The sequence below is a fragment of the Rutilus rutilus genome (assembly GCF_951802725.1).
Source record: "Rutilus rutilus genome assembly, chromosome: 3".
Lineage (NCBI taxonomy): Eukaryota > Metazoa > Chordata > Actinopteri > Cypriniformes > Leuciscidae > Rutilus > Rutilus rutilus.
In genome coordinates, this window is record NC_140211.1 from 38,952,241 (window position 1) to 38,964,981 (window position 12,741).

Sequence of the window (12,741 nt, forward strand, 5' to 3'; positions counted from 1 at the left end):
CAGAGCCGTTAGGTAACTGATAAGCACACGTGCACACGATTCACACGATGGCGTGCGCTCAAAACACAGGTTGGGCTTCCCACTGATGCCTCAGTCGCGAAGTTTCTACTTGACAGGTAAAGTTTGGCATACTATTTGGAGAAATAGTTTAAAATTTAAAATCACTGCTAGTAAAAGTTAATGTAAGCTATGATTAGCTCGTGCATGCTCTCTCGTGCACACGTTTAATAGGCGTTCCCTCTCGGGAGCAGGTAGAGTGTTGCGCATGTGCATTTTTTCAAAAAGTGGAGAGGGCGGTTCTTTTCTAAAATTCGGGAAAATCCTCCGCTATACCTTTAATATCGGTCTCTGCTCATAATTTGGAGACAATGAGTTTATGAACTGTTTTGCCATGCTGCTTATATTTATCACAAAGTAAAAATACCCCTCCCCACGCCAAAAAACAGTTGTCTGTGGATGAGAATCCGAAAGAACAAGGACTGGTGGGACGTTGTCCTGCTCGTTCAGTGCTTCATACATCATTACGCTATTTCTACATCATTGCACATGCGCAGTCCTTTCGGTTTTGGTTTTCAATCCCATCAAGAGTTTACATGTCCTCTCGATTGGATTAGAAAAGGAATAAACCACCTCTTTCAATCCGATCTAAATTTCATTCAGATCGAGCTAAATCGGATCGATTAAGGTGACTAAGGGCTTTTCAGTTCAATTGAGCCGTCAATACGATTACTAAGGGATTATTTGGTTGCATGTAAACGTAGCCAGTGTCTAATTGGTCAGAACTCATCTGAGAGGCTGGACAGCCATTTGAGTTTAAAATCTTAGAACACAAAACAAAGACAATAAGACGATTTAGAGTAGCCTTGTAGAAAAGAGGCAGATCAAGATCAGAAGAACATGGGTTAACAGTTTTCATTCAAGACATCTATCTACTCTTGTCTCACTTTTTTTTTTTCTTACTTAGTTTCTTTTCTTTTCCGTTGAGAGTCTCAGTTCTAAGTTAAGTTTTGCTGCAAAGTTTCGGTCAATGATTCAACAGCAAAGCCCGCTTCCAACTTCAAAGACTTTCTTTGCCAACACAACACACGTTACTGGCCACCCAAGACATCAATCCAGACACGACGAGACCGCCAGCCAATGAACGAACCCGGGAAACCCCCTTTTCAAGCAAAAGACGCAGACAAAGAGAATCCCCAAGGAACGCAAAGACAAATGCAAGTAGCCTCCAGACTATAACTGAACTAGTGCATTGATATACAATTTAATAACCCTGCCTAAGAAACGATAGAAGGATTAAATTAATGATTACCATGTTACCATGCCAATAAATGGTGGTTTCACTATAGTTGGGATATTTATATCGGCTGCAGAGTTGATAGTTACGGCCTATTCAAATGACCGCTGGACGAGTCATTTGCTCGGCCGTAAAATAGGTGATTCTTTCAAAACTCCCTATAAATTAATTAACAATTCCCCTTTGAACTAAATTGACTGGTTGTTTCCCTTACATAGTAAGTAAATTAATAGATTTTATTCAGATAATAAAAAATAAAATGTTATTTAACATTACTGAATCAACCAAATATATATTATGTTACACCAACAAAACAAAATTTAAGGGTAAGATCAGGTAGAAATAGCTATTTAATGTAACAATTGCAGTTTATCCCCTTGTACAGTTTACCTTACACTTGGGACAACCAAAAAGCAAATAATACTTTAACCTTTCTCACCTCAGAGGTCTTGACCTCCTCTAAACTTTTTCAACTGTAACGATAAGAATAAATATTAGAACGATTTCTGAAGGGTCATGTGACTGAAGAGTGGAGTAATGGCTGTTGGAAATTCAGCTTTGCCATTACAGGAATAAATCAAATTTTAAAATATATTAGAATAGAAAACAGTAATTTAAATTGTAATACTATTTCAGAATATTATAAAATTGACTGTATTTTTGATTAAATAAAATAAATGCAGCCTTGGTGAGCATAAGATACTTGTTTAAAAAAAACTTTAAAAAGCTTACAGACCCCAACATTTTTAACGATGGTGTACAGAGGAATCATTCAATCATTTTTCCATCATTTAACTCTGTTAACCAAGATATTGTACGAAAAAATTATCAATAAAAAAAATTTCCTCTCCATTTGTATTGTGCTAAACTCTTTCAAAAGGTTGATTTGTCTTTGTTCCTTTCTTAGCACCAACAGGGATCAGCTATACTTTAATTATAATGAAAGAGTTACATTTTTTCTAAAAGCCGAAGTCCTAATTCTTCCAATATATTATCTTTTATTTATACCTTCCTGCTCTTCCTACTTACAGAGTTCTGGTAGTTCTTCAGCATCTCAGCTTTCGGTTTCAAGTAGTAGGCAGGCGGGACCGAGTTCTCATCTCGACAGTACCACTCCTCCAAGATCCGTGTGTCTAGTCCCGCCTCCACCGCCGCATCCAAGATCATCTCAAACTCGGCTGACTCCACCTCTCCTGGGACCCGAATGCTGCCGTACTTCTCTCCAATGAGCCCCTGGGAAAGAGAGGGGGGGAAAAGTATTTACACCTCAATCAAAACATATCAAAGCAACGTGTTAAAGCAGGAGTAAAAAAAGACTCACTGTGCACAGCCCTGGCTTTTTTTTTTTTTTTCAGGACTAAGGCCATTTTTAACTGTGGGTAAATCAAGAGTTCAAACTTATAATTTTGAAGAATTTCACCTCTTTTAACACTGGGTTTTAAATACCTTAAAGCTTTTGCAGTTGAATGCCAATGCATGCTGCATTCTTATTTGCATATTATGAGGTCAATAACATTGACTGGACATTGTAAACTGGCCTCATAAATATGCAAATTAGAATGGTAACCCAGGGTTTAAAAGTGAACAGTATGAAATCATGAAATCTGAATACCCAGGATTAATTAAGTATGAACGGTGTGAGACCAGGGTTAATCATTTCAAATGATTAGAGGGGATTGGCACTGCAAGGGAGACACCAGCCTTTACACACATTACCTGTTTGTACCCAACACACAGGAAGAAACCGGCTCTACTCAGAGATTGCAGAATCTCGCAAAGGTATTAGGTGTCGCCCAGCCTGCAGCTCTGCAGATATCTGCCAAAGAGACACCACGTACCAATGCCCAGGAGGAGGTAACGGATGGATGCTCACTACGAGGGGGCACAGCTCACCTTGGGATTGGTACGCCAAGGCGATGGCATCCAGTGGGCCAACCTCTGCTTGGAGACAGCTCTTCCCTTCTGCTGACCTCCAAAGCAGACAAACAGCTGTTCAAAGCTTCTGAAGCTCTGCATGCGCTCCACGTAAACACACAGGGCGCAAACTGGACACAGCAATGCCAGGGCTGGGTCTGCCTCTTCCGGGGGCAGTGCTTGCAAGTTCACCACCTGGTCACAGAAGGGAGTGGTGGGAACTTTGGGCATGTGGCCGGGGTCTCAGGATGACGTGAAAAGAAGCCGGCCCGAATAAAGGCACGATTCACTGACTGAAAATGCCTGCAGTTCCCGCACAGTCTTGATGGAATTTAGCGGGGTCAGGAGCTCAGCTCAAATGACTCTAGCCGCTCAAATGCAGACTGAATCGCATAGCCGAGTCTGATTGTCCGCAAGAGCCAGTGAGACAGGCTCAGATGCGCTAGTCAGGTGACAACCGACGTACCTACAGAGTGCCGACCATGCTTGCTCTTTTAGGGAAATCTGCTCTTCGCACTGAAGCGCCCAGGGGAATCTATGCACTGCTCTTTTAGAATGGCGAAACCCGCAGAATGCGACGTAAAACGATCTCCGTAGCACACTCATTGCTTGGTGACTGGAAGAGTGACCGCTGTGCAACCACTCAGCTCCGCAGCAAAAATCTGAATGAGTGGATGCATGCCGCCATCTTAAATACCTGTATGTACGGGGGAGTGACTCGGCATTCAAATTCCACTCGCCAATTCCATTGCCCGTTTTTTTTCTAAAACTAAAACTAATGATTGGGGCTCCCAAGTGAGACCCCATTTGTCAGTCGACATAGCGTTGTAGTGACTAAAAGATGGGGAACTATAAATATTAAAAACAACTTTGTGAAGGCATTATTGATTTCATCAGTGCAAATATCATGTAATCACACACATCCTGAATATCAGAATGAAACCGTGCATGGTATCATCCCACTCAGACGTGTGCACTGTTCAGCCTCCAGCAATTCTAAACATGTCAGAAAATCATTTGGTTTCAATTTCAGGCTTCACAATTTCATGAAATCTCATCACATTGAATGTGGAAAATGAGCAATGCATTATGACCAAGTCTAACTCTGATTCTTTTGACCTGTAATAAACTTTATTATTATTGTTATTTTATTATTTTGGACATCCATTTTTTGTGAGGATTCTCTTCCACCAATCTTTAATCTGTGGTTGTGAAAACAGCAGTATATAAAATATAAAAAAGAACATGGGTTGAAGGGAAGAAGGTGATGCTTTCTTGTGACTTTCTTATAACATTATTATTAATATTATTATGCTCAAATACAAAAACTGAAGGACATTCCAGCTGCTGTCTTTGTCACAGCCTCAGACAATGGATAACAGGAACAGAGAGACTGAGAAACTGGTCAAACGGGCGTTAGGGTGTCATGTGGAGATACGTTCTGTTGGCACTTGAGACGCACACACTCACACGAAAAAGCATTATACACACTGAGGATACACACTGTTATCTGCATCCTTGGGCATGAAGAACAAGGTGTATGTGTTTGTGTGTGTGTGTGTGTGTGTGTGTGTGTGTGTGAGTGAGAGAGAGAGAGAGAGAGAGAGAGAGAGAGAGAGAGAGAGAGACAGTAAAATGACCCTATAGTGCTATCTGTGTTGCTTAGTGCCTCTGAAATTGTTTGCTCGGTCTACTTCCAGATAAGCCAGTGTTTTTCCTTTAGCATGGCCAAAACAAGAGGATATTATATGCTTTGTGCAGCCCCTCAACATTGAGTGCCAGTGGAAGTGAGTGCTCTGGACCGTGTGCAGTGAGACACAATCCCTTGATACTGTGCCACACTTTGATGGCACATGAACAGGTACTAGTATAAACAGATACTTTGAAGTTGTATTAGGAGTATAAGCGCTTTCTTTTTATCATCTACTTCTTATGTTATTTTGCGGCTCTATTAGAGTTATCTCTTTATGCTTCTTTCATTCCTTCTGGCTCTTTCTGCCCATCTCTCTCGCTCTGTCTCTGCTCCAGGCTGTGTGACAGTGAGTTTCATCTGCTGTCTCCTCTTGCAAGAGCTTTGATGTCTGTCTTATTGCTACTGTTCTAAGAAACCATAACCTCAGAGCATTGTGGGAAGTGGAGAGTGTGGGGAGTGTTGTTCAGGATTAACTCATCTTTGAGGAATGTCAAGTTCATTGTTTAAGATTATGAACAGTTTCAAAAAGAAAATGTTTTTCCTTTTAAGACTCGGGGCTATAAATGCAAATGTACAATGAAATAAATCACAATGAAAAGACATAGGAGGTCCAAGGTCCTAAGGTGATCAAAAATACAATAAAATCAGTAATATTGGTAAATATTATTATAATTTAAAATAAATGTTTTCTTTTTGAATATATTATAAAATGTAATTTATTCCTTTGGTGGCACAGCTGAATTTTCAGCAGTCATTACTCTGGTCTTCAGTGTCACATTATCCTCAAAAACCAATCTAATATTTGATTTGGTGCTCAAGAAACATTTCTCATCATCAGTCCTTCCTGGATTTTGTGATTCTGCAATCACAGAATTGAATGAAAAATCAATGAAACAGTTGTTCTGTTTATTATTTTTGTGGAAACCGTGATCATTTCCCCCCCATGCAGGATTCTTTGATGAATAAAAAGTTCAAAAGAACATCATTTATTTTAAATAGAAATCTTTTAACATAATATTTTAACATAATACTGTTCAATTTTAACATTGACCAGTAGTGAATACATTTGAAATAATAAGGCTAAAAATAACTTACAAACTCAAAATGAATGTGTGTAGATGTTTGTAGTCAGACTGTTCTTTAAAATCTAATTTCTGTTTAAATGTTACAAGTTTTAGCAGTCCTGTAGTCTGTTTCCATATTAATCTGAGTGTTTCTCTCAATCTCCTCTCTCTCATTTCTACCCATCTCTGCCTGTCACATTTAAATTAAACAATTTCAATCTGCCTAGAGACCTTCTCTGGAGACACACCAGCACATGCAACCTAGAACTGTCAGCCGCAAACCCGCTCACATCTGATCTGTCTGATCAAAGCCTCATTTTGACTCTAAAATAGACCCAAATACATGTATTTCCATGCAATGGCACTAGACAACATCACTGAACTTCATGGAGGAAATCCCACATATAGATCAAACGCTTACAGAGCTCCAAGTGTGTCAGGGTTTTCTTGTACTTGCACTCCAAACCATGAGGTCTAAAGGGAACGGGCTTTGAACCCAAGTCTGCTTTGGGCCATCCAAAGGGGTTTAAGGGACAAGACTTTTTCTTTGCAAACTGACCTCTATTCTTTCTCTTATGAGATAATGAAGTGCTCTTTGGGAAAAGCCAGCAGAGTTTCTAGGAAACTTCTCAATAACTACTAAAAGTGCACAAGTCAGAATGACTACCCATATGTCTCTTTGGCAAAGGAGACGAGTTTATCTAATTTTAATTAGACCACTGAGAAAAGTGGCCTGGATCTTGCCCGGTCTAGTTAAAGGGTAACTAAACCCTAAACCAACTTTTTTTAGTTAATGATCTGTAAGAATGGGGCTTTATTAGTGCTGTTCATTGATTCGAGTAACTTTTTTGACATTTGGGTATAAAGTGTTTTAATTCTACAATATATAGTGTAAAAACGTCTGAGTGCTGCCCTCTTCAGGTTGAACGGTGGCTACTGCAGTTGAATTTTCCTATTGGATGTTGCGGTACTGCGTGACGTAAGCGGTACTGCGTGACGTAGGCAGGTTCCAGCTCACCACGCCCTCCCTTGGTACGAGCTCACCACGCCCTTGGATGAGCTAGCGTAGATTTATCTGTATTTAGTACAGTGGTAGGTGTACTGTTGCTGGGTGCAACAGCACTGCTGGACTGCATAGCTTTCCAGCAGACTTGGAAATTAGGCGCCAGTGTTTGCATGCACTTGGCCTGGAAGACCGTGAGTGTAAAACCTGCATTTTACGCGGAATTGCTTTTCCAACGCAATAGAGGTGGAAATTGGCTTCTCCACACAGCTCGCGCTGAACAGCGACGCAGTGCCAAACGCTGCTCCTCGATCCTGCATGGACTCTACCACCGCAGCGGCGTCTTGATGTGAGTGATCATATATATTTTAATCACAATTTATGGTTAGGCTAAAGTTAATCCTCTGGGGTCGACAAACGCGTCGGCGCATTTTGCTGGATTTTTTCACATAGCGGCAAAATATGAAAATGCCTACAGAGAGCGCGCGCTATTGACATCAACTCGATAAAACTCATCAGATGCATATTTACGTCGTCTTGCGACCCTGTGAGCAAACTATCCATTTTAGACAGTCTGACAGCAGGACTCTCAGGTGCACCCCCCCCCCCCCACCCCGCTCACGGTTCGTCCCCTCTATCTCCGCTGGGGTCTGCCCACTTTTCTAGCATTTTTCAAATATTGCCAGTGGGTGGAGTCAGGCTCTGACCAGGGGTTTAGTTACCCTTTAAAGGTGAAGTGTGTGATTTTTCAATCTAACATACTTTCAACTTAATATGTAGTACATACAGCTAAAATAAGCCATTGTAGGCTGATTTTGGCAAAAAGTGAAAACATTGTGGCTTTGTAGCGCATTCAGCAGAGATGGAGACTTGCATTTTTTTTTTTTTTACATGAAATAGACGTAATCAACTGAAATAGAATTGAATTGCACTCTAAATTAGACACTCTTGAACTCCCTGTGTATTTATACCGTGTTCTCCTTCATTCTCTGTCCGTTCTCATTGATGTTTTGTCATGTATGTTGGATTTACCCCTCTGATCTCCTGAGTTTGTCATTAAAGACATTTATCCTGTTTCTCCTTCGTTTTCATGAGTTTGAAAAGTGAGTACACAAAAGTGAGTACACCCTAAGTGACCATGTCAAAACTGTGTCCAAAGTGTCAATATTTTGTGTGAGCATCATTGTTATCTAGCACTGCCTTAATCCTCCTGGCCATGGAGTTCACCAGATTTGCACAGGTTGTTGCTGGGATCCTCTTCCACTCCTCCATAATGACATCACGGAGCTGCTGGCTGTTAGACACATGGTGCTTATCCACCTTCCGTTTGAGGATGCCCTACAGGTGCTCAATAGGGTTCAGGTCTGGAGACATACTTGGCCACTCCATCACCTTCACCTTCAGCTTCCTCAGCAAGGCAGTTGTCATCTTGGCGGTGTGTTTGGGGTCGTTATCATGCCGTTCGGCCCAGTTTCTGAAGGGAGGACTTCAGAATGTTGCAGTACATGTTGGAATCCATGTTTCCCTCAATGAAGCACAGCTCCCCAGTACTCATGCAGCCCCAGACCATGATGCTACCACCACCATGCTCGACTGTAGGCAAGACACAATATTCTTGGTACTCCTCACCAGGGCGTCGCCACACATGCTGGACACCATCTGAGCCAAACAAGTTTATCTTAGTCTCATCAGACCACAGGACATGGTTCCAGTAATTCATGCTCTTGGACAGGCTGCTTTCAGCAAACTGTTTGCGGGCTTTCTTGTGAGCCAGCTTCAGAAGAGGCTTTCTTCTGGGACGACGGCCATGCAAACCGACTTGTTGCAGTGTGCGGCGTATGGTCTGAGCACTGACAAGCTGACCTTCTGCTTCTGCAACCTCTAAAGCAATGCTGGCAGCACTCATGTGTCTGTTTTTTTAAACCAGCTTCTGCACCTGACGCACAGCACGAGGACTCGACTTCTTTGACTGACCCTTGTGAGGCCTGTTCCAAGTGGAACCCGTCTTGGAAAACCTCTGTATGACCCTGGCCTGTACTGTAACTCAGTTTCAGGGAGTTACCAATCTTCTTATAGCCTAGGTCAACTTTGTGGAGAGCACCAATTCTAATTCTCAAATCCTTAGAGAGTTCTTTGCCATGAGGAGCCATGTTGAACATCCAGTGGTCAGTATGAGAGAATTGTACTCAAAGCTCAAATTTGACCTGCTCTAATACAAGATACACAAATTGGTATGGTCCTGTCAAGCAGACAAAAATATGAAAATGATGAATAGGACATGGGGCTTTGCATGGTTAAACGACGTACAGCTATTATCACTTAGGGTGTACTCACTTTTGTTGCCAGCTATTTTGACAATAATGGCTGTATGTTGAGTTATTTTCAGAGGACAGTGAATCCATACTGCTATACAAGCAGCACATTGACTACTCTAAAATATATCCAAGTTTAATTTCTATAGTATTGTCCCTTATGTTTGCAAAAATGTTTGCATTTGGGTGTACTCACTTTCGTGAGATCCTTGTATATCCCAAACTTTGGAACGATAGTGAACGTTAAATATTTTAGCAACTTTTGGGAACTTACATGGAACCTCCCATGTCTTTTCATTGTAATTAATTTCATTGTACATTTGCATTTAGAGCCCAAAGTCTCAAAAAGAAAATATATTCAAATAGAGAATTTAAATGTATTGATTTTAAAATTTACTTTAAATTATAATAATTTCACTGTTACAATTTTACTGTATTATTGATCACATAATGCCTGGGTAAGCATAAGAGACTTTTTGCAAAAAAATATTAATATGAATCTTACTGACCTCAAACTTTTGAATGGTGTATAATGAAATATCACATATAAAAAAAATAAAAATAATAATTAATTGAAAAAGGTTTTAACAAACTAAACTGCAGCAAAAGTACTTTTATTAGTGCATCACTATTTTATGTGACAAAAAGGAGTGATTTGAATACTGCAGCAGAACCTGGCAGTTAATGCTCAAGCAGAAAAGAGAAAGGCTAATAAGGTGAGAGTAGTCTCTGCCCGACATGGATGGAGGTCATACACTTCAAATAATTTCCTAAGAGTGAAAGAGATTGAAAGAGCGAGGGACCAAGAGAGAGAGGGGTGAGGGTGAGAGGAAGAGGACAGAGAGGAGGATTAAGTGAAACAGTAGACACATAAAATCAGAATAAAAGGAGAGGTGAAATGGACACTAGAGCACTGAATGTAGGTGAAGGTGGGAGACAGATGGAGATGTGAAGTGGAACAGAAACAGAGATAGAAACCTCTCGAAGTACGAGAGCGAGAGAAAAGACATGGTTGAGAAGACAATTAAAGAGTGGTTAAAGGTGAAAGCGTGACAGGAATTCAATGAGAAAGTTTGATTTGGGAAATAAAGCAGATTGAAAAATATCCAAAGAACGCAAGCACACTAGATTAAAAATGTGACTTATTTGCCACTCATGTAAAACTTGCTGCCACAATGCAAGAAGGGTGTGGGTAGATGGAAGAGCACTGAAGTGCAGTTGCTAAGGTGTTCTGCTAAGGTGTTCAAAAGTTTTTAGAAGGTATGGTTGGTATTTAAGCTGTATGGTTGCTAGAGTATTCTGGGCGTAAATTGTACAGTAGCTGCTCTCCTTATCCTTTTCATTTGATTCCTTTCTGAAGGAGAAACAAGGGTTGGTTCATTCAGTAGTACTTCCATGAAAAATGATGTAGACTGTGACGAAACAGAGGTGCAGTCACATTTACTGTTGTTCATTTCAATACTGTTGTTCGATTCCACGCTATCTCGAAGTTTGCGTGAAGGTGAAAGGTGTTCTGCTAAGGTGTTCAGGAGTTTTTAAGATGTTCAGATCCCTGCAACTGCATGCCCGTTGTACGTGACCCCCCAGCTGGTGGCAGAGGTATCCGTGGAGACAACAGCATGCCTGGACACTTGTTCTAGGGGAACTCCTGCCCGTAGAAATGAAGGCTTCGACCTCGGGCTGAAGGTTTGGCGGCAGGCCGGGGTGATTGTCACACGGAGCGTGCCGCATTGCCAAGCTCATCTCGGGACTCGGCCATGAAGCCAGTGCTGAAGCGGCCTCATATGAAGCTATACAAGCGGCGTTACTGCTGCTGCGGATGCCATATGCCCCAGGAGCCTCTGAAAAAGTTTCAGCGGGGCCGCTGACCTGCCTTTGAACGATTTCAAACAGTTCAACACTGACCGAGCATGTTCCTCTGTGAGTCGTGCTGTTTGGCGGACCGAGTCCAGTTCCATACAGAGAAAAGAGATTCTCTGCACGGGGGCAAGTTTGCTCTTTTCCCAGTTGACCCGAAGCCCAAACTGGCTGAGGTGACTGGGCACCATGTCCCTTTGTTCGCACAACTAATCTTGTGATTGCGATGCGAATTGCACATTCTCTCAGAGGAACAAGGACTGTCTCCGCTACCTTCGTGAAGACGCGGGGTGACAAGGCCATCCCGAAGGGTAGGACTTTGTACTGATATGCCCGTCCCTCTAACGCAAAGCGTAGGAACGGTCTGTGTCGAGTGAGAATCGAGGCATGAAAATACGCGTCCTTCAAGTCGACCGCTACAAACCAATCTCGGGGACGGCCGCATCCAAAGATGTGCTTCTGTGTTAGCATTTTGTGAACGGAAGCTTGTGAAGGGCCCGATTCAAGACTTGTAGGTCCAAGATTGGCTGTAACCCACCGCCTTTCTTGGGTACAATTAAGAAGGGGCTGTAAAACCCTGTCTTCATGTCGGCTGGAGGGACCACGATCTCCACCTGTAAGACCAGCAAGAAGAGAACAGAGGAAATTGCTCTTTTATTGAAATTTTGGGTACTGCTGACTGTGGGGCCAGCGGTGGAAAATAAAGAAAATGTAACATTCTCCACCCGGCCCTCCTCCGGGGGAGGGAGTGGTGTGGTCACCATCTCCTGAAGAGCTATCTCCTCCATCTCTGGGTCGCCTGTCTCAGGGTTGCTTGGAGACCTGGACAGGCTGGGTGGTCTGCCTGCGGCCGGCTCCACGCTGTGGCCTGGGTGGAGGCTGCTGCTTAGGCTGAGTGGAGGCAGAGGCGGACGCAAGGGGATGCCCTCGGTGATGAACAGCCAGAAGCGCTGTAGCCGTCGACATGGTGGAGGCAACAGCTGGCCGTCGGGGCAGGATGTGCTTGATCGCCTCCATCTGTTTCTGTGCAAGGCTTACAAAGCCGCTGGACAAGCTACCTCCTCCCTGCACGCCATGGCTCTCCTGCAGGTCCAGCAAGCCAAGGCACTAAAGCAGTTGCACAAGGGTAGTACTGACCCAGAGCTACTGCAGGGGAGGCGCACTGCGACTGACCTCACCCTACGAGCGACGAAAGTCACTGCGCATGCTCTGGGTCAGACGATGTCCACACTTGTGGTCCAGGAGCACCATCTTTGGCTGAATCTGGCTGATATGTGTGAGGCCGATAAATATCGGTTCTTGGACTCCCCTAACTCCCAGGCTGGCCTCTTCGGCGACGCGGTGAAGAACGTTGCCCAACAGTTCTCCGCTGCACAGAAATCCTTTGGCTGCTCCGCCATCAAGGGCAGTGAGGATGGATGAGGTAACAGATCGGTTTCGGGCAGAAAAAGGTGTCATCCACAATCTAGTAATCTCATCATGCAGCTCCAGGAAGAATGCACTATTTTACTAATGCACCTTGCATCATTGTGAATTGTATTTCCTTTTAAATTGGACATCATTACATTTTTATTTATAAAGTCATGTTAAGCCGGGGAGACACT

General features: G+C 42.7%; 1 protein-coding gene across 2 annotated transcripts in view; it reads right to left on the bottom strand.

The window, feature by feature from the left end:
* Window positions 1–12,741, bottom strand: part of nwd2 (NACHT and WD repeat domain containing 2) — a 73,680-nt gene that overhangs the window by 17,359 nt on the left and 43,580 nt on the right. For both annotated transcript variants that reach the window (XM_084405133.1, XM_084405132.1), the window contains exon 5: window positions 2,324–2,527. In XM_084405133.1, the coding sequence (XP_084261259.1) occupies window positions 2,324–2,527 (204 nt within the window). The remainder of the gene's footprint in view (window positions 1–2,323; window positions 2,528–12,741) is intronic.